The 21,698-nt window shown below is 53.1% G+C and overlaps 1 protein-coding gene across 3 annotated transcripts; it reads left to right on the top strand.

Annotated features, from left to right (window-relative positions):
* The first annotated feature begins 451 nt into the window (after positions 1-451).
* Positions 452-9,976, top strand: LOC135967623 (TBC1 domain family member 3B-like). 3 transcript variants are annotated; one of them, XM_065531182.1, is made up of 15 exons: positions 452-523; positions 686-768; positions 2,059-2,098; positions 2,587-2,672; positions 3,120-3,222; positions 3,552-3,661; positions 4,910-4,958; positions 5,489-5,609; positions 6,286-6,380; positions 6,777-6,842; positions 7,313-7,412; positions 7,771-7,923; positions 8,900-9,262; positions 9,449-9,525; positions 9,563-9,976. In XM_065531182.1, exons 1-15 carry the CDS (start codon positions 452-454, stop codon positions 9,698-9,700), a joined length of 1,656 nt encoding a protein of 551 aa, XP_065387254.1. In that variant the 3' UTR covers positions 9,701-9,976. The 3 variants fall into 3 exon arrangements, with proteins under 3 accessions (XP_065387254.1, XP_065387253.1, XP_065387255.1); XM_065531181.1 differs by having other exon boundaries at positions 1,876-2,098; XM_065531183.1 differs by lacking the exon at positions 6,777-6,842.
* Positions 9,977-21,698: the final 11,722 nt, after the last annotated feature.

Raw genomic sequence — 21,698 nt, 5'->3', positions numbered from 1 at the left:
GAGATCTTGTTCCCTGTAGGAAACTGGACATCTCTGTGGTCCTGAGCATCCCAGGAGGCCGATTGTACAGAGACCTCTGGTCGCTGACCCCAGTCTCCCTCCATATCCCTGGAATAGCCCATCATGGGCCCTTCACCCTTGGCAGGTGGACACTATTCAACCTGCTGGGGCAGGTGTGTCCCCATTTCATGGCATTTGGGGATGATGGGACTCTCTGTCGAGGTCGCACTGTCCTCAAGTCCTTGGGATGATGCCCACCCCTGCTTGGGACTGGAGACTGCAGAGACTCATGCAGGTGTGGGACACTAGGTCTGGCACCTTTTTACCTGGGGGCGGTGGTGGAATGGGGGTTACATGGCCAGCCAGCATCTGGGAGCCTGGCGGGAACGGTTCAGGTGTTCTCCGAAGTTCTCAAGTACAATGTAACTTTTAGATGATTTTGTCTCACAGGATGGTAATCGTAGAGGATGCAGATAGTTTGCGGGCACAGGAGCGAGAGAATGTCATCATGAACTATGAGAAGGTACAGGTCGGTCTGCTCCTTGGAGGGAGGCCTCTTCCAGTGCGCCCTGGTCAAAGGGTCCTGGGCTCCCTAGGAGCACAGAGTGGGCACGGGTGGCCACTACCCCCAGGCCCTTGCACCCTTTGCCTTGGACCCCTCACCAAACCTCCCTCTGGGTTACAGGGACACCGAGCCGGGCTGCCCGAGGACATAGGGCCTGAGCCTGTTGGAATCTACAACAACATTGATCGCTTTGGGATTGTGCAGTGAGTCCTCTGTGCTCCCCTCACCCCTGAAGCACCTTTCTCAGCTCAGGGATGGGTTTGCTTTCAGAAAGGCCTTTCTGAGGCAGGACTGCCTCGCCAGGTCAGGCCAACCTCCTTTCCAGGGTCAGAACTCCTCCCTGACTCCCCTGCAGGTCCAGCCGGAGGTTGCTGTTAGGCCAGAGGGGCGGGGCCCATCTAGGGAGCGAGTGGGAATGGAGACTGGCCTAGGTCAGGCCCCTGGACTCTCAGCAGTTCTGTCCCCAAGTTAGCACAAGAGAAGCGGGGTAGCCTGAGGGTCTGGCCATGTCTACTTGGAAACAACCCCAGTGAAATCCAAGGGTTGTGGCTACAGGGTGAGGGGACGCCTGGCCCAGCCTCAGGGCTATTGTCCAGCTGGTCTCTGAGGGCCCACCTGCCCCTGTCCTCCCTCATTTCCCTAGAGCTACAGCCCTCACTGTCCCCATGGGGAAGGGGGAAAGGTATGGGAACGATGGGAGCGGTGGCCCTAGGAGAATGGGGGAGAAGATGGGCAGGGCCCCGTTCTGGGTATTTCATGGTGAGGCCAGGGAGGCAGCAGGGCTTGTGGCTAGAGACCCTAGGTCTGGTGCTGGGAAAGGACCTGGGGCCATGTAAGAGGAGCCCAGCCAGGAGTCCATCCCTTAGGGTTCATAGGATGGAGGGACAGAGGATCCCGGGGGAGGTAGGGTGGCAGGGAGCTGATGAGCCGTGCCACTTCTGAAAGGCAGGGTGTGTGGGTCAGGTGCAGGGAGAGGCAGGTGGAAACTGGGAGTCAGAACCTGCAAGGGCCTTGGGGCTGTTAAGTGGGATGGGGCCCTGGTACACCAGGAGTACACCGGGAAGGTCTCAGGGCAGGCTCCCTTGACCCTGGTGGTGTGATGTGGTCACTCCCTGAGGGACTCCTGTCAGGGCCCAGTCGCCCACCCTGGGCAGCCCCCATCCCACCTCAGGCCTGACCTTTCTCAACTCCAGCAGAAAGCACCACCTCCAGTCCAGGACGGGCAGCCCCATTGTGCAGCCTGACCACCCCCCACACCAGGGGCCCCAGTAACCCCGGCCAGGCTGGCCCCGCACTCCCTCTCCTCCCAGGTCCTGCCCCTCCTGGGAGTCAGCCCCACAGGAAGGCCCTTGTCCTCCCTTCCCTGTGTCTTTTCCTGGACTGAGCCCTGAGCTAGATAGGGACAGAGCCTGTCCTTTCTGGGGGTTGGGTCCCAGTCTCGGGGAGCTCCAGGCCCTGTGCAGGTCCTCAGTTCTGCCTGGGTTGTCTTACAGTGAGACAGAGCTGCCTCCTGCCACTGCTCAGGAGGCGAAGGTAAGAGCCTGATGCATGGGGAGGGGGCTGGTCCAGGGATGTGGGGACTGGGCGGGTGGTCGGTGAGGCAGAGGAGGCAGCTGGCCGGGGCAGTGGCGGGTGAGGGCAACACGATGTCCCTGGGAGGGGCAGCACTCCCTGCTGGAACTGACCCCAGGTTGCTGTAACTTTGGCAGCTTGATAAGATTCCAAAGTGAGAACCACAGTTGTGGCTTGGGGGTGGCTGCCCGCCTGTGTCAGGACCCCACGTAGAGGCTGGGACCTGACCTAAGACTGGTGTGTCTGTGGCCTGAGGATGGCACGTCCCGGGGTCCCAAAGCCAGCCCACTGGCGCTCATTTGCTCAAAGGCTCTCAACCCTTAGGGTCTGCCCTTCCCTGACTCCCTCCAGCTGGGTCCACCAGGGCTCCAGAGCCCAAGACACAGCATCCACGGGCGGCTCTGGGAAGCCTGGCAGCTCCGCTAACTCCAACATTCCCCATTTGACAGCAAATGCGGCGGGAGATAACACGAAAGAGCAAGTGGATGGAAATGCTGGGACAGTGGGAGACATATAAGAACAGTGAAAAGGTAATGTGTGGAGGGAGAGGCCCCGGGAACTCTGCAGAGACAGGGGACAGGCATCCATGGCTGTGGCCTGGCACAGTCAGCCTCTCAGAGGGCGGGTGGCACACTGTCCTCACCCAGAGGACTGCAGGCCTGGTCGGTGATTTGCCTGCCTATTCGTGCAAGCGTCACCTTGCCGGGAGGGAATCTGAATCTAGGGCTGGGACCACCCGGAGCTCAAGGCTAGGGATGCCCTGGTGACCCAAAGGAAGGAGAATGTTCAGATCAGAGTCCCGACTCTGAGTGTCCATCCACTCTTTCAGTCCTGGGAAGGGAGACTGTGTCCCAGCTTAATGTCACCTCTAACGAGGAATCATGGGGCCAAAACCAACCATTTCCAGAATCCTCGGGCTCTGGTCCTCACTGGGGTCGCCCCGTGGCCTGTGACACCAGGTTGTTTTCTGCCCACAGCTGAGAGATCGAGTATATAAGGGCATTCCCATGAACATCCGGGGCCAAGTGTGGTCAGTCCTGCTGAACATACAGGAAGTCAAGTCGAAAAACCCCAGAACATACAAGGTACACTCAGCCGGAGCACGACAAACAGGACAGGCCGTGTCAGGGGCTCAGGTCTCCAGCTGGAGGGAGCATCAAGCCCAGGCTGGGGGGTGGGTGGGATGGTCAGATGCACATCCTGGGCACGGACGGTGACATAGTCGCCACAGACAAACTTGGCTCTGGTGACCCTCCCCGGCTTCAGTAACAAGCCAAAAAGCAGCTTTGTGCAGAAGGAAACCTTCCTGCTTTCCTTCCTTCCCGGAGTGCTGACTGTGGGCTGACTGCCATTTGGGGTTGGGAGTCTTCCATCCGTTCTGAGGCTGCTTCCTCCTCTTGGCCCTGCCCTACAGGTCATGAAGGAGAAGGGCAAGAGGTCATCTGAACACATCCACCAGATCGATGTGGACATGAGCAGGACATTAAGGACTCACATCTTCTTCAGGGATCGATACGGAACCAAGTAAGCCTATGGGAGCCACAGGGTCTCATCAGAGATGGAGTGAACGAAAGGGATGGGGGCTTCCCCGGAGAAGAGGCCAGGGTCACCCAGGAGGGATGACAGAGCTGCCAAGACCTCCCCTGACCCACGGAGCAGCCGGCACCATGAACTGAGCACCTGGTTCCAAGCCCTGGGCCAGACTGGAACATGTGGGGCCAGAACCCAGGAGGATCCTGAGGAGACAAAAGGCAGCAAACAAAATCATGCACAATGGTGAAAGGTGCTCTCCCGGACCCACGGGGACCCATGGTAGGACTCACGGGAGGGTGGCAGGATGGAGGGCCCATGAGCCTCTCCAGGCAACACTGACAGCACCAAATGCTGGGGCAATTAGGGGTCCTGGAAACTGTCATCCTGGTCTGCTGGGAACAGGACATGGCACAGCCACTTTGGCAGCCAGTTTGGCAGTGACTCACAAAGCTCAATGGACTTGAACCACGTGTCCCCAAAGTATCACAAATATTGAACCCACTGATTTGAAAACTGATGTCCACATGAAACCTGCATGCCACGTCCGCTGCTTGATTCATCGTCACTCACACAAGGAGCCTTCGGGGACAGTCTTCAACATGGGAAGGGGGAGAGCAAGGCTGGTCCTCCCTTCAAACGGAAGACCCAGTGAGAAAAGGGAATGAGCCAGTGATGCCCGCAGGAACGCGGGTGGATCCTAGATGCATTTTGCTGAGGGAAAGAAGCCAGACCCAATAAGCTACCACGTAGGATTCCCATTCCTGGGCCATTCTGGAAAAGGCCAAACCATAGGGATTGAGAAGCAGTCTGGGTGGCCGGAGGCTGAGGGATCAGGGAGAGGCTGGGTGCATAGGGGCCACCCTGGAGACTTGGAAGATGAAAGAGTCACTTCAGGAGGGGCTGGAGCGGTCGCCAGGAGACTCTGCCCATTGGTTTAGAACCGTGGAGGAACTGTACACCCAAAGGCTGAACTGGCGTGTATGCAAATTGAAAATAAATAAAGAAAATCATTCAGAGTGAAAAGGATCAGGCAAGTCACTGTACAACTGGGCTATCTGCATGTCACAGATGTGGATTTTCCTGAAACATTTCCTCAAAGTCAAAGGCCCTGAAGAGCTCACTGCTTATCTGGTGAATCATCTGAACCTAAAGTGGGATTTGTTGTTAGGCTTTGTAGACAAAGTGAAACTTACGGCATCTGCACAAAACAAACAAAAGCCTCATTTCTCTGTTTCCTAGGCAGCGGGAACTATTCTACATCCTCCTGGCATATTCGGAGTATAACCCGGTGAGTATTCCCGGCAGTGACGTTCCCGGGCAGTATTTCCCTGTTCACAGGAGTGCACAGGGTGTCTGGTGGGGGTGTCGCTGCTTCTTTTAAAATTAGTATTTGTGAGCCACCAGGATATAGGAGGTAGGACTCCAGCTCACTGCTGGCATAAACCTCCAAGCAAGGGGGTGGTCTCAAGGGGTCAAGCTGAGACACAAAGGAGTCGGGGCCTGGACTCCTGGTGTCACCTGGGTCTGACCACCACTTCTCAGAACAAGAAATGATGCCCTCCTCTTGGGGCTGCCCCAAAGCCCAGGAGCTTGGCAGGGTCGCATGCGGGATGGTGCCATCAGGAGACAGTTTGGACAAGGTGCTGAAGTGCCTGATGGACTTGGCTCTTGTCATGAAATGAATTTGCATCCTGAGGAAGCCTCTTCATCAGAGGAAGCCTCCCCAGTCACCTCTGCCCTCTCCAATGACATGAGTCCTCCCAGGTGACCTCAGTCCTCCCAGGTGATGTCCTTTCACGGTGACTCTGGCTCTTGCAGGAGGTGGGCTACTGCAGGGACCTGAGCCACATCGCGGCCTTGTTCCTCCTGTATCTGCCTGAGGAGGATGCATTCTGGGCACTGGTGCAGCTGCTGGCCAGGGAGAGGCACTCCCTGCAGGGTAGGTGAACAGGTGCCCAAGGGACCTCATGCAGTCAGACCCAGGGATGGCCACCCTGGCCAGATGATCTCAGCTTTCAGCCAAGGCACCTTCCTTGGCCAGCTCCTTGGGAGTCTTTAGGATGTCTCTGCTGAGGGTCCCACAGGGGTCCGCGGCTGACCCCAAAGCCCAAGTCAGACGCCTTTCATCCCCATCAGCGGAGGGCATCTCATCCTCCCCGTGGCCACCCTCTGTGTCCTGCTGCCACGCCCTCTGGATCTGATTGTGCAGCTGACTCTCCAATCCCTGAGAATCCTGCTGCCCTTGGTGCCCATGAATGGTCCAACCAATCCCAGGTGGCAGCATCTCCCCAACCCGTGTCCCCTGGCCTGAACTCACTTCCAGGAGACGACCCAGAGCCCAGCACCCACCCTGCTCTGGCTGCCGTGTGGTGGCCTCAAGTCATGTTTGCCCTTTTTGCACCCTGGTCCAGGAGGCGTCCAGGGGAACCTCCAGCCAGGCTCCAGGGGATGTTCCTGCCCCACGTCGCCAGAGCAAAGGCTGCATGGTGGGTCACCAGATGGGAGGGTGAAAGGCCTGAGGTTTGGGGGCCTCTCCAGCTGCCCAGCTCTTCCTGCTGATGGCTCCACATCTTGGGGGAAGGCTCTGATTTCTTGATGGGCTGGGGGCTTCTCAGGATTCCACAGCCCAAATGGCGGGACAGTCCAGGGCCTCCAAGACCATCAGGAGCATGTGGTCCCCACGTCACAACACAAGACCAGGTGGCATCTGGTGAGTTTATGGCGTCTGGCGAGCAAGCTTGGGCTCTTCCCCAGAGACTCTGCCTCCCGTGGCTCTGGAGGAACGGGGACTGGAGCCCCTGGTGGGGCTGGTGACTGGATGAGTCCAGCCAGGGCCTGACCTGGGACGTCGGGTTCTCCATGGGCTGGGAGTTGGATTCCTTTCCTGCCCTGGAGGAGACAGAGGCACAGGGATGGGGGCCCAGCTCCCGCAGAGCAGGGCAAAGGGCAGTGTGTCCACCGGGAGTGTGGGAAGGGGCCGGTGTTGTGGGGAGCCCTGGACACCGCCCAGTGTTCTGCACTAGGGGAAGGCTCTTCAGAGGCCCTGGAAGAGGGAGGTTTTTAGGGCAGCCCAGGGGGCCCTGAGCACCTCTGTTCCTCCCATCAGGACAAGGAAGGTCTTTGCGCGCAGGATTCCTCCTTAGGCTGGCTTCTCCAGACGTTGAATGACGGGGTAAGAAGGCACAGGGAGACCCTGGCTCAGGGACCCTCCTTGCCCTGCAGTGCCCTGCTTCCCCAGCCCGGGGGTCTGGCTCAGCCACAGCCCACAGGAGGCTCCGCCCACAGGGGGGGCCTCACAGGACACCCAAACCAAACCCTCTGCCCAAGAGGGGTCATCCCAGGGCAATGACTGGGGCTCAGGACCAGCCTTATAGGCAGACTGGGCCAAGACCTGACTTGGGAGGGATCAGGGAAGCCTCAAGCCCTGGGCAAGCCCCTCTCTCCAGGAGCCACACCCCCACTCCAATGAGTGCCCCCCATGAGGAGCTGCAAGACCTTGTCTGACCCAGCGCCCTGGAGGGCTCAGGAAACCCTCATGGGGAAGGTCACTGACTCTGGGGACTGAAGCCCCAGTGGGCTCAGTTCGAGCCACCAGCCCCAGCCTGGAAGGGCTACAGTCTCCCACACCTGCTATCCCCACAGATCTCTCTTGGGCTCACCCTGCGCCTGTGGGACGTGTATTTGCTGGAAGGAGAACAGGTGTTGATGCCGATGACAAGCATTGCCTTTAAAGTTCAGAGGAGTAAGTCTACATGTGCCCAGTGGGGCCTGGGGAGCCCTGGGGTCAGACGCTGACTTACCCGAGGGCAGCTTCCTCACACTGTCCTCATGATCCTCTGTTCTGGCCCAGAGGGAGGTCTGGCCAGGTGGGCTGGGCAAGGCACAGTGACACCGAGCCCGTCCCCCACATGACCCAGATGAATGTCGTGAGCACTTCCCTACCCAATTCCCCCAGCCACGGTCTCCTGTGCACATCCAAACCCCTGGGGTGGCCACAAAAGATTCTCGCATCGCCTAGTGGGAGACTGAAGTGGCCACGGGGTATCAGCTGTGCCCCCTCCCAGGGAACTCTCCTGACCTGATGTCCACCCTGTCCCTAGAGCGCCTCATGAAGACATGCAGGTCTGGCCTGTGGGCACGGTTTCGGAACCTGTTCTTCCATACCTGGGAGTTGGATGATGACTCTGTGCTCAAGCATCTTAGGGCCTCTACGAAGAAACTAACAAGGAAGCAAGGGGACCTGCCAACCCCAGGTGAGCTCCAGTGCCATGTCCCCCCCATGTCACCCTCTGGGGCAGTCAATAATAGGGGAGTGCCCGAGACCCGCAACCCTACTACCTGGGCCTTCCTCTTCACCTTTTCTCCCTCCTCTTCCTCCTGGACTCTAAGAAAGTACAGGAGGCCACCGGTCCTCACGGCAGGCGCTCAGTGCGTGTGTACTGGATGTGTTGTGCCCGCAGGAGGGCGATGTGGGCAAGACCTTCCAACAAGCCGCCTCCCACATTCCACAGTGTCTCTGTCTCCCCATCACAAGGCCATCAAGGGCACTAAAGAAGCCAGACCCATTTGTGGGAAACCCCGCCCCTCCCTGCAAGCACCCACAGCCTCAGAGAGCAGCAGAGGCCCCTCACTCCTGCACGCTCCTCCAAGGTTTCCAGGACAACAAGCCTTGAGCCAGGGAGACAAGGGAATCGGGTGTCCCTGACCCCAGAGCATTCAGGGAGAGGGCACAGGCTGCACCCCAGGCGAGAGCCAGAGCCAAGAATTCAGCCAGATGTGGGAACGGTCAGTCCTGGCATGGACTGGGCAGCCCAGGAAGGCAGAGGGTGACCCACATCCAGGTCCAATCACCCACTGTGGAGATGGGTCCCCATGTGAGGTGACAAGGGGCTGGGTGACATCCAAGTCCCCTCCCACCTGAGTTCTCACTGGGGGCTGTATCCCTGGCCCAACAGCCCTGGGACGAGGGTGTGTGGTAGGAATCCCCCAGCCAGTCCGAACCCTGGGGGCAGTCCTAGGAGCTACCTGTCATGCCCTGATAGTTTCCCCATGCCAGGCAGCACACACCCCTCCCTCTGGGATCAGCAGACTACAGGCGTGTCCTCAGTGTCAGACCACGGGGCCACACAGAGATCCTGAGGACTCCAGAGACCCAGGCAGGTGGGGCCTGGCCGGGAAAGGCCTACATGGGCTCAGTGGAGACGCTGACCACGTCTGTTTTTCTTTCAGCCAAACCCGAGCAAGGGTCCTCGGCACCGAGGCCTGTGCTGACTTCAAGTGGCAGAATGACCCTCTGCAAGGGGGACAGGCAGACCCCTCCAGGCCCACCAGCCCGGTTCCAGCGGCCCATTTGGTTAGTTTCCCCACCATGGGCACCTCGTTCTTCCACATCTTGTCCTGGTGTGGCTGTCCGGGAAGACACCTACCCTGTGGGCACTCAGGATGTGCCCAGCCCGGTCCCGGCTCAGGGAAGACCTCAGGGTTCCTGGAGATTCCTGGAGTGGAACTCGATGCCCTGGCTCCCGACGGACCTGGATGTAGGGGGCCCTTGGTTCCCCCATTATGATTTCGAACAGAGCTGCTGGGTCTGTGTCCCTTCTGAATGTGTCCTGGACAGCCCCGGGACTGTGGGACAGGGCCAGCTCGAGAAGCCCGCGGGGACCCTGACACCAGGCCCTGCCCAGGCCCATCAGGACTGAGGGAGGCCAGGAGATATCCCACTACAACAGGGCACCCCGTCTACGGACAAGAGACTTGCACCCAATTTCTACAATGGCACCGTATCCCAGGAAGACCAGCTGGCCACCTGCTGGCAGGCAGAACACCCTGCGGAGGGGGTGAGATTGGCTTTCACCGCACTGAGCCACAATGTGGACATGGACTTCCAGCCAGCCCTGCACTGCACCCAGCACTGATTCCAACCAGGACGGCTCCTTTACAGCTAGGGACGAGCAGCAGCGCGCTCCCACCTCAGGGCCTTGCCTCTGTCACCTCTACTTGGAAAATTCTCATTTCCCTCCAGGGTTCTAGAAGCATCTGGGGCAGGGCTCATGGCTGGATAACTTCCCAAGACTTAACAACCCAAGCAAACTTCACGTCCTCGTTTTATTTTTTGTTAAACTTATGAAAATTGATTAAGAAAGTGTGCAGCTCGAAAGACCTTCACAGATGGAACACACCAGCCCCCAGATCACAAAGCCAACCATGCCCAGCCCCTCCCAGCACCCCCAGCCGTGTGACCAGCTTTCTGAATTCCCACAACACCGTGTGCCTGCCTTTGTGTTTTCAACTCATAGATGATTAACCCCCTTCATGTTTTAAAATAAATGTTTTCTGTTGAAATTAGTTTAGATATAAAAGATTGAAAAGGCACTACAGTGGCCTCCTACACCTTCCATCCAACTGCCCCTAATAATGACGTTTTGCAGTTCCATGGCACATAACAAATTTAGACTGGGTGTGGTGGCTCACACCTGTAATCCCAGCAATTTGAGAGGTCGAGGCAGGACGTTCAGGTTCACTTGAGTCTAGAAGTCTGGGACCAGCCTGGGAAACACAGGTGGACCCTGTCTCTAGAGAAAAGACAAAGAAATTAGCCTGGCATGGTGGCGGGTGCCTATGGTCCCACTTAGGAGGCTGAGGCAGGATTGCTGGAGCCCATGAGTTCCAGAAAGCAGTGAGCCATGACTGCACCACTGCACTCCAGCCTGGGTGACCGAGTCAGACTTCCCCTCTTAAAAAAATTAGCAATTTAACGTGGGTACAATCCTATTAACTAAATAATAATGTGAACTATTATCTAAGGTTATTAAGGCTGGAATTATCCTATTTTTGCCTAACTTCTCATACCTGTCCCTAGATCCCACTTCGGACTCGCCCTCTGCCTTCAGCTCATGTCACCTCAGCTTCCTCCAGATGGTTCAGCAAACACACACCTGGGCTGAATGGTAGAGCTGATTGCTCGTACACAAGGGGAGACCTGTGGGCAGGGGTTTTCAAACTTATACAGCAAATGAGTTTTCCATGGTGTTCTGGAGAGCACCCTTTGAGAAACACTTTGACAGTGAATCCAGGCCCCAGTATCCATCAGCTGATCTAGTGAATTTTTTGGAAGCTCAGTGAACACCTGCTCTGCAGGGTGCATGTGAAAGGGGAGAGGATGAGTAAGCTGCAGATAAAGAACACAGGACACAGGGGGTCTGTCGAAGCTCTATCCCCTGCCTTCAGCACTCACGGATCAAATCCAACTCTTAGGGAATGGTGGCCACATGCTGGGCCAGCTCCAGGCTCTGAGGATCTGAGAGTGAGTGATGCAGAGCCAGGCCTTGCCCTCGGGGAGCTCCCCAGCGTACACCTCCCTCTACCCTCCCAGCGCCCCGCAAAGCAGGCGTCAATGTCATTGTTAATGCACAGAGGAGGAACCTGACTGTTAGACAGGTTCATGGGTTTTCCAGGGTTGCACGGCTTCTGGGAGACGGATGTGACCCTGAGGACACGGCACAGGCCAGTGTAATGCCAGGTTGGAATGAGCTGTGATCTGTACCATGTAGAGGCCTAGGCCAAGGTGTGAGTGACTGATGACCAGGTCAGCCAGGTGGCTGAAAACACTCTTGGGTCCTCACCTGTTGGCTCCCAGGAGTCTGGAACTGCCAGGAGGGTGGTGGCAGGTCCCCCATCCTCAGCTGGGTGGGCCTGGATAGAATAACAAGGCGAGGGCACATTTCCCCGGCCATTGCCTCCAGGCGCCGCTGTGACCGGCTCATTCCAATTTTGTGGAAATGTTTCCACACACACACACAATTGCAAGTAGCAGTGGACGTGGTGAGAGGCATTTGGACATGGGATAGGCAGTATTTTGGAGGCAGAGCCTCCAGGACTCGCTGATGGGTTAGCTGCAGGGCTTGAGTGGGGAAGGAGAATCGAGGATGATGTGTTCAAATCAGTCCATTCACTTCCTCTGTGCCACGCCTGTGCTGGGCACTGGGAGAGACAGATGAGCACAGGAGTCCCGGCCAGGGGGAGGTGTGGGAGGAAGCCCAGAGTGTCTACTGGGAGCTGAGGGCTTGTGTCCACCTCAGCGCCATCCAGGTTCTCTGCGTGGACAAGTATAAGCTGAGCTGCCTGGAGGAGGAGCAGCTGCTCTTGATGGTGACCAGCATGTTCGGGAACGGAGACTCCTCTCCCAACGGAGAGGTGGGTGGCCTGAGGTCTGGATGGTCTAGGGAGTGTTGGGGCACAGGAGGACCCAGGAAAGGGTCTGGGGGATGCAGGACATCCTACGGACGGCGTTTGAAACTCAGTGCTCAGGTCACTCCGAGTCACTCAGGTCATTTGCCGGCGTCTGTCGTAATTATTGCCATATGAGAGTGCCACCTTTCCTATGACATGTTTTATATATTTCTGTGAATGGCCTACTTGTTTATATTTACAACTTCATGTTTAAAGGAAACTTCTATCACTCTCACAAATGGAAAGCCAGTAAAACATAAATTCTATGAAAACAAAACGAAGTCAATGAATTTTAGCTGGATACTATTCCCTGACCAAGGCCTGCTGGAGGTGGTAAAACCGGGGTTTGAATTGAGATGTGCCAAGCTTCTGAGTTTCTTCTCTTTCCCCCACACCAGGGCTCCTGAGTACTGCATTACTGACATCAGGGGCCAGACAGTTCTTTGTGACGGGGCTGTCCTGCGCCTGGCAGGATGTTTAGCAGCTTCTCTGGCCTCCACCCACTGGAAGCCAAGGGAATTCAGAAGAAGCTCCTCATTCTCCCATTTCATCCTCAGGACAATATATGACATAAATGTTATATCTTTTATTTTATAAATGAACAAAATGCGTCTCAGAAAGGTTTAAGTGAGTTACCTAAGAACACACGGACAGCAAGAGGTAGAACTAGAAAGTGAACACAGGAGTCCACATGGGACAACAACAAAGTTCAGGTTCCAGCTTCCTTTGAGTCTCTCATTCCAACAATTACCATCGTCTGGATATGAGCTGAAGTACAGGAAACCTGGGGCTGAACTCTCCTCCCATCAGGCCTAGGAGCCCAGACCAGAGCCCCAGCCCATGGTCTCCCAGTCATCAGGCCACTGGAGTAGGCTGGCATACACACTAGCCTGGTTTCCCAAAGCTGCAGGGATGCCAGTCTCACTGCGGAAGAACAAAATGAAGGGCATTTGCTTCTCCTGCAGGCTGCCAGGATTTCACACAGATTCCTTTTCTTGCTTTCCTCTCCTACAGCAGAAAACACTGTGGTGCACCCCCTCCCAGTGTCCCAAGGCTTTGCTGCAAGTTCTCTAATTTCTCCCACTCTCGCAGTGCACCCGACCCGCGTCTCCCTGGCAACCTTTCTGCTCTATCCCCTCGACACCTGGATCAGAACACCTGTGAGGCCGCTTATCAAGCTACATCCCAAATGATCATTCCTGTGTCCTCAGCCAGTGCCCAGGCCCAACTTGCTCTCCGGGGGTGACTTTCTTTTCTGCCCAATATGGTTTCATCATCTGTAAATTGGGGATAATTAAAGTCTTGATCCTGATATTTGACTCTCAAAGCAGAAGTAGCAAGCTCAGCCAAGTCACGTAAACAAGAGGAGACGTTCCTTGTGAACCGAGAGGGCACTGGTCACCAGGGCCGCTCCTTCTTCTCCCAGGGCTCTTCACCCGCCCTCGGCTCAGCGGAAGAGGAGACTCAGGCTGTGCTTCTGTGCATAGGCTCCCAAAGTGCTGAGACTACAGGTTTCAGCCAGGATGCCCGGCCTATTGAAGTGTTTTTAAGTGGCCAGCGGTATGTTTGGATTTGCATTTCTGAAGTTCGTTTTGTTGTGAAAAGTTCATTCTGCAGATTGGTGATAGTCGGTTAGAGTGAATATTAAGAGACTACAGTCATTTTCCATTATCTTCTGTTTTTCTTTCCTTGATTTTAGTTCCCCATGGTCAACCCCTCTGAAAATAGGTGAGTAGAGTACAGTGAGGTAGAATCACGTGTTGTGTAATGCAGGAGGGAGGTATGTTCTTAGAAATACCTCATTAGGTGATTTTGTCATTGCACAATCATCTTAGAATGTTCTCAAACAAAGCTATATTGTATAGCTTACTACATACCTAGGCTACATGGTATAGCCTATTGCTCCTAGGCTGCAAACTTGTACATTTCATTAGTGAATCCCGCAAGCAACTTAACATAATGGTAAGTATTTGTGTTTTTAAACATAGAAAAGGTACAGCTAAAATAATGGTATGAAAGAAAAAAAAATGCACTTGTATAGGACTTTAGCATGAATGAAGCTTGGAGGACTAGAAGTTGCTCTGGGTGAGTCAGTTAGTAAGTGAATGTGAAAGCCTGAGACATTATTGTACATTCCTGATAGGGTTTGGCTGTGTATCCCCACCCAAATCTCATCTGGAATTGTAATCCCAATGTGTTGAAGGAGGGAGGTGACTGGATAATAGGGGCAGTTTCCCCCATCCTCTTCTCATGACAGTGAGTGAATTCTCTTGAGATCTGATGGTTTTGAAAGTGGCAGTTTTTTCCTACATACAGATTCTCTTTCTCTTGCTTGCTGCCATGTAAGACGTGCTTGCTTCCCCTCCCACCGTGATTGAAAGTTTCCTGAGGCCTTCTCAGCCAGGTGGAACTGTGAGTCAATTAAACCTCTTATCTTTATAAATTGCCCAGTCTCAGGTAGTTCTTTATAGCAGTGAGAGAATGGACAGCTACAACTACCATAGACTTTATAAACATTGTGCACTTAATGTACACTACATTTAGTTTAAAAATTGCTCTGTCATGTTGCTATGGCTATCACATCACTACATCACTAGGCAATAGGAATTATTCAGTTCCATTTAATCTCATGGGACCACCATTGTGTATGTGGTTGTTGTTATGCAGACTGTATTTTGAGAGAGACCACATTCACATAACTTTTTCATAGTAGATTGTTAAAAAATTTTTTTAATCTTTAAAAATTTTTTTGAGGTGGAGTCTGTCTCTGTCACCCGGGCTGGAGTGCAGTGACACGATCTTGGCTCACTGCAACCTCCCGGGTTCAATTGACGTTTCTGCCTTAGCCTCCTGCTTAGCTGGGACTGCAGGCGTGAGCCACCACATTCAGCTAATATTTTTGTATTTTTAGTAGAGATGGGGTTTCACCACGTTGGCCAGGCTGGTCTCGAACTCCTGACCTCAGGTGATCTGCCCGCCTTGGCCTGCCAGAATCCTGGGATTATAAGTGTGAGCCACTACACCCGCCCTGTTCTATTTTATAATTGTTACTAATCTCTTACTGTGCCTAATTTGTAAATTAACATGTTTTATAGGTATGTGTGTATAGCAAAAAACAGAATTAAGTGATCAGTACCATTTGTCATTTCAGACATCCACTGGGGTTCTTAGAATGTTTCTCCCATGGATAACTGGGTGACTACTACATTTAGGAAGTGACTGAAGTGGTCCTGATGAAAGGCGATGCTGGCTTTAAGTAGGGTAACAGTGGACATGGAGAGAGATAGGCAGATCTCACCAGTATTGAGGAAGAGGAAGGGCACAATATAGTTATGGATGAAAAGTGAGGTTAGGGCCGGGCGCAGTGGCTCACGCCTGTAATCCCAGCACTTTGGGAGGCCGAGGCGGGTGGATCATGAGGTCAGTAGATAGAGACCGTCCTGGCAAACATGGTGAAACCCCGTCTCTACCAAAAATACAAAAAATTTAGCCGGGCGTGGTGGCTGGTGCCTGTAGTTCCAGCTTCTAGGGAGGCTGAGGCAGGAGAAAAGCGTGAACCCAGGAGGCGGTGGAGCTTGCAGTGAGTGGAGATCGAGCCACTGCACTCCAGCCTGGGAGACAGAGCAAGACTCCGTCTCAAAAAAAAAAAAAAAAAAAAAAAAAGGAATAACCAGTTAAACCAGTAAGATTTGGATTTCTGACCCCCTAGCTGACCAAAAAATCAGCTGACCCCCTTCTGATCCTCTAGCTGACTGACAGATTCATAGGAACAATTGTTATTTCAAGCCACTGAGGTTTGGGACAATTAACTTTTGTTGCAGCAGCTGATTAAGACAATGCGGATTCTCATTAGTTGCATCACTTTGACAAGTCAGCCTAACCTCTTTCTTCTACCAACACCACCACGACCACCACTGCTGCCGCCCTCCACTGTACTCCTAAAGACAGTGGCTACTTTTGGGGATTCTTAATTTCTTGAAGTCGCTATGTGGAGGCCAAAGCAACTCCACGTTGGATGCTAATCTGCCATGTTGACTTCAGATTAACCTCTGCTCTGGGAAGATCATTAAGATTTCCAGTTTGTCTGTTATTCCTTGTGTAAGATCACATACTTACTGTAAATCCTGCTCTCAGGGTAAAACAGCTTTGCTGTTATCATACTTTAATTGTCCTACACATCACTTCTGAATCATGTATACCCTTTCCCTGTGGTATATCAGCCCTGGGTCTGCAGGGTAATGGTGCAGGGATCCACGATCTCATCTCTCCACCACCAGACACTGACACGGCTTCTGTTTGTAAGTCCCTATTAAATGTTACTTTTGTTGTTGTTGTTGTTTTGTTGGTTTGTTTTGTTTTGTTTTTTTTCAGATGGAGTTTTTCTCTTGTTGCCCAAGCTGGAGTGCAATGGCGTGATCTCGGCTCACTGCAACCTCCGCTTCCCGGGTTCAAGTGATTCTCCTGCCTCAGCCTCCCGAGTAGCTGGGACCACAGTCATGTGCCACCATGCCTGGCTACATTTTTGCATTTTTAGTAGAGATGGGGTTTCTCCATGTTGGTCGGGCTGGTCTCGAACTCACAACCTCAGGTGATCTGCCCGCCTCGGTCTCCCAAAGTGCTGGTATTACAGGCGTGAGCCACCGCGCCTAGCCACTTTCTAAGAGACAGGATTTGTCAGTGGCTTTCTTCTGCCTCTCAGGTTCATTGTACTTTGGGGGTAGGCTAGCATAGATTTGCCCGCCGTGGAACAACTATGAATATTTTATGAAAGAATGGCGGTGTTACAGTTGTGGAATACCATAGCCATATTACATTCAGGGAGTGGCAGCCCATGCTGTGTTTCAGATGTAATTTCATTCCTCCCTACAGGCTGGTGAGGCCGGAAGACTTTGGGGTTACATCATTGTGCATTTTGTTGGCGTAGGAGAAGGTGATATTTGTGAGTCTTGGCGTTTCAGCATGAAACTGAGAAAGGGAAGCTCAGTGAAGAGGAGAACAATGGTAGAGTGAACACACTTTTTTTTTTTTTTTTTTTTTTTGGAGTTGGACCAGCCTGAAATAAGTACGGATTTCTGGGCCACCAATGACTGTCCATGGCACAGATCCAAGCATACCAGTCAGAAAGCAGCCACTTCCCAGGGAGCATCATGTAGCTTTTAGGCTCTAGGGACACCACAAGCCACTGTCAGGTGAGAGGTGCAATTCACACAACCCAGCACAGAGGCCCCCTCTTTATTTCTCAAAATTTTGGGAGAACCCAAGACCCATAGCCTTTATTTTAGGGACTGTTTAATAGGCTTGGCAGAGAAAGATACTATGTAATTGACCCAGGTCTTTTGAGCTCTTAGCATTAACTGAGATCCTGTAACATAGGCAGATTTAGCCCTTTTGTTTCTATTTCTATATTTAATATAAATGTATATTAAAATTTTGCAAACATTTAGCTTTTGGCTAAAGTCAGCTTTCGGCCACATCTGTTGATCAGCAGGGAAACAGAAGGAGAAGAGGGATTTTCACACTTAGCAAGCAACTCATGTGTGCCAGTTGCACAAAAGAGAGGTTATAGTGAGATATCCAATTCCCATTAGAGAAACAATGAGCTGGAACTCAGAGAACATAAGTGATTTGCTGACAGTCAAGGTTTGTGAGTGGCGGTGCTGGGATTGGAGCCAGGCTCACTTGGCCCTGAGGTCCATGTTGAACAGAAACCTTCTCTATGATTCCCCAGCAGACACACGTAGCCATGCCGTTTCAGGTCCACTCTCAGGTTGCTTCTGCTGGGGCCTTATGTGCCTGAGGGCAGAAACTCATAATCATTTGAGGACCCACGTGGTGTTGCAGTCCAGCATGACCATTTCAAACTCTAACCACTCCTGCATCTGCAAAATGGCATTTTCCCTGCTGGGTGTCTAGGGTAGGGTAGCCCCCTACCCTGTATGGTTCCTAGCTGGGGCCCCTGTCACCAGGGAAATGGTGCTGGTTCTCACCCAGAAATAGATAAAGAGGAAGTGTCTCAGCTGAATAAGAACAGGTGTGCAAGCCTATCCCGACTCCCTGCTCCCTGAATGAAGCAGGGCCTCCTGGCATCGCTTGATATTTGTGACGCTATCCCAGGTTGTACTGGCAGCAGCCAATACCAGGGTTTTCCAGAGGCTGAAGTCCAACACAGGGTTAATGTCATTGCCTTTTCCTCCCTTCCTCGGGATCAGAGGAATAAACATCTCTTACTTAGAACTGTTCTATGCAGACTTAGAGTGGCAGAGGACTAACTTAACTTGTCAAAGGCTATTTTGAGCAAAAGTCACCTTGTGTCACTGAAGCTGTAGAACTGAGCCACGGTAGGAAACTGTTAAAGTCGCAGGGTCGAGGACTAGGTACCTATGTTATCCCAGCTGCACAGAAGCACAGCCTGAGTCTCCTCTTCCGCTGAGCCGAGGGCGGGTGGAGAGCCCTGGGAGAAGAAGGAGCGGCCCTGGTGACCAGTGCCCTCTCGGTTCACAAGGAACGTCTCCTCTTGTTTACGTGACTTGGCTGAGCTTGCTACTTCTGCTTTCAGAGTCAAATATCAGGATCAAGACTTTAATTATCCCCAATTTACAGATGATGAAACCATATTGGGCAGAAAAGAAAGTAACCCTCGGAGAGCAAGTTGGGCCTGGGCACTGGCTGAGGACACAGGAATGATCATTTGGGATGTAGCTTGATAAGCGGCCTCACAGGTGTTCTGATCCAGGTGTCGAGGGGATAGAGCAGAAAGGTTGCCAGGGAGACGCGGGTAGGGTGCACTGCGAGACTGGGAGAAATTAGAATACTCACAACAAAGCCTCGGGACACTGGGAGGGGGTGGACCACTGTGTTTTCTGCTGTAGGAGAGGAAAGCAAGAAAAGGAATCTGTGTTGAATCCCGACAGCCTGCAGGAGAAGCAAATGCCCTTCATTTTGTTCTTCGAAGTGAGACTGGCATCCCTGTAGCTTTGGGAAACCAGACTAGTGTGGATGCCAGCTCACTCCAGTGGCCTGATGACTAGGAGACCATGGGCTGGGGTTCTGGTCTGGGCTCCTAGCCCTGATGGGAGGAGAGTTCAGCCCCAGGTTTCCTGTACTTCAGCTCGTATCCAGACGATGGTAATTGTTGAAATGAGAGACTCAAAGGAAGCTGGAACCTGAACTTTGTTGTTGTCCCATGTGGACTCCTGTGTTCACTTTCTAGTTCTACCTCTTGCTGTCTGTGTGTTCTTAGGTAACTCACTTAAACCTTTCTGAGTCTCATTTTGTTCATTTATAAAATAAAAGATATAACATTTATGTCATATATTGTCCTGAGGATGAAATGGGAGAATGAGGAGCTTCTTCTGAATTCCTTTGGCTTCCAGTGGGTGGAGGCCAGAGAAGCTGCTAAACATCCTGCCAGGCGCAGGACAGCCCCATCACAAAGAACTGTCTGGCCCCTGATGTCAGTAATGCAGTACTCAGGAGCCCTGGTGTGGGGGAAGGAGAAGAAACTCAGAAGCTTGGCACATCTCAATTCAAACCCCGGTTTTACCACCTCCAGCAGGCCTTGGTCAGGGAATAGTATCCAGCTAAAATTCATTGACTTCGTTTTGTTTTCATAGAATTTATGTTTTACTGGCTTTCCATTTGTGAGAGTGATAGAAGTTTCCTTTAAACATGAAGTTGTAAATATAAACAAGTAGGCCATTCACAGAAATATATAAAACATGTCATAGGAAAGGTGGCACTCTCATATGGCAATAATTACGACAGACGCCGGCAAATGACCTGAGTGACTCGGAGTGACCTGAGCACTGAGTTTCAAACGCCGTCCGTAGGATGTCCTGCATCCCCCAGACCCTTTCCTGGGTCCTCCTGTGCCCCAACACTCCCTAGACCATCCAGACCTCAGGCCACCCACCTCTCCGTTGGGAGAGGAGTCTCAGTTCCCGAACATGCTGGTCACCATCAAGAGCAGCTGCTCCTCCTCCAGGCAGCTCAGCTTATACTTGTCCACGCAGAGAACCTGGATGGCGCTGAGGTGGACACAAGCCCTCAGCTCCCAGTAGACACTCTGGGCTTCCTCCCACACCTCCCCCTGGCCGGGACTCCTGTGCTCATCTGTCTCTCCCAGTGCCCAGCACAGGCGTGGCACAGAGGAAGTGAATGGACTGATTTGAACACATCATCCTCGATTCTCCTTCCCCACTCAAGCCCTGCAGCTAACCCATCAGCGAGTCCTGGAGGCTCTGCCTCCAAAATACTGCCTATCCCATGTCCAAATGCCTCTCACCACGTCCACTGCTACTTGCAATTGTGTGTGTGTGTGGAAACATTTCCACAAAATTGGAATGAGCCGGTCACAGCGGCGCCTGGAGGCAATGGCCGGGGAAATGTGCCCTCGCCTTGTTATTCTATCCAGGCCCACCCAGCTGAGGATGGGGGACCTGCCACCACCCTCCTGGCAGTTCCAGACTCCTGGGAGCCAACAGGTGAGGACCCAAGAGTGTTTTCAGCCACCTGGCTGACCTGGTCATCAGTCACTCACACCTTGGCCTAGGCCTCTACATGGTACAGATCACAGCTCATTCCAACCTGGCATTACACTGGCCTGTGCCGTGTCCTCAGGGTCACATCCGTCTCCCAGAAGCCGTGCAACCCTGGAAAACCCATGAACCTGTCTAACAGTCAGGTTCCTCCTCTGTGCATTAACAATGACATTGACGCCTGCTTTGCGGGGCGCTGGGAGGGTAGAGGGAGGTGTACGCTGGGGAGCTCCCCGAGGGCAAGGCCTGGCTCTGCATCACTCACTCTCAGATCCTCAGAGCCTGGAGCTGGCCCAGCATGTGGCCACCATTCCCTAAGAGTTGGATTTGATCCGTGAGTGCTGAAGGCAGGGGATAGAGCTTCGACAGACCCCCTGTGTCCTGTGTTCTTTATCTGCAGCTTACTCATCCTCACCCCTTTCACATGCACCCTGCAGAGCAGGTGTTCACTGAGCTTCCAAAAAATTCACTAGATCAGCTGATGGATACTGGGGCCTGGATTCACTGTCAAAGTGTTTCTCAAAGGGTGCTCTCCAGAACACCATGGAAAACTCATTTGCTGTATAAGTTTGAAAACCCCTGCCCACAGGTCTCCCCTTGTGTACGAGCAATCAGCTCTACCATTCAGCCCAGGTGTGTGTTTGCTGAACCATCTGGAGGAAGCTGAGGTGACATGAGCTGAAGGCAGAGGGCGAGTCCGAAGTGGGATCTAGGGACAGGTATGAGAAGTTAGGCAAAAATAGGATAATTCCAGCCTTAATAACCTTAGATAATAGTTCACATTATTATTTAGTTAATAGGATTGTACCCACGTTAAATTGCTAATTTTTTTAAGAGGGGAAGTCTGACTCGGTCACCCAGGCTGGAGTGCAGTGGTGCAGTCATGGCTCACTGCTTTCTGGAACTCATGGGCTCCAGCAATCCTGCCTCAGCCTCCTAAGTGGGACCATAGGCACCCGCCACCATGCCAGGCTAATTTCTTTGTCTTTTCTCTAGAGACAGGGTCCACCTGTGTTTCCCAGGCTGGTCCCAGACTTCTAGACTCAAGTGAACCTGAACGTCCTGCCTCGACCTCTCAAATTGCTGGGATTACAGGTGTGAGCCACCACACCCAGTCTAAATTTGTTATGTGCCATGGAACTGCAAAACGTCATTATTAGGGGCAGTTGGATGGAAGGTGTAGGAGGCCACTGTAGTGCCTTTTCAATCTTTTATATCTAAACTAATTTCAACAGAAAACATTTATTTTAAAACATGAAGGG

The sequence above is a fragment of the Macaca fascicularis genome, chromosome 16 (genome assembly GCF_037993035.2).
Source record: "Macaca fascicularis isolate 582-1 chromosome 16, T2T-MFA8v1.1".
NCBI classification, from domain to species: domain Eukaryota; kingdom Metazoa; phylum Chordata; class Mammalia; order Primates; family Cercopithecidae; genus Macaca; species Macaca fascicularis.
Note: the sequence above shows the minus strand (reverse complement) of the source record. Positions and strands in the feature narration are given on the sequence as shown.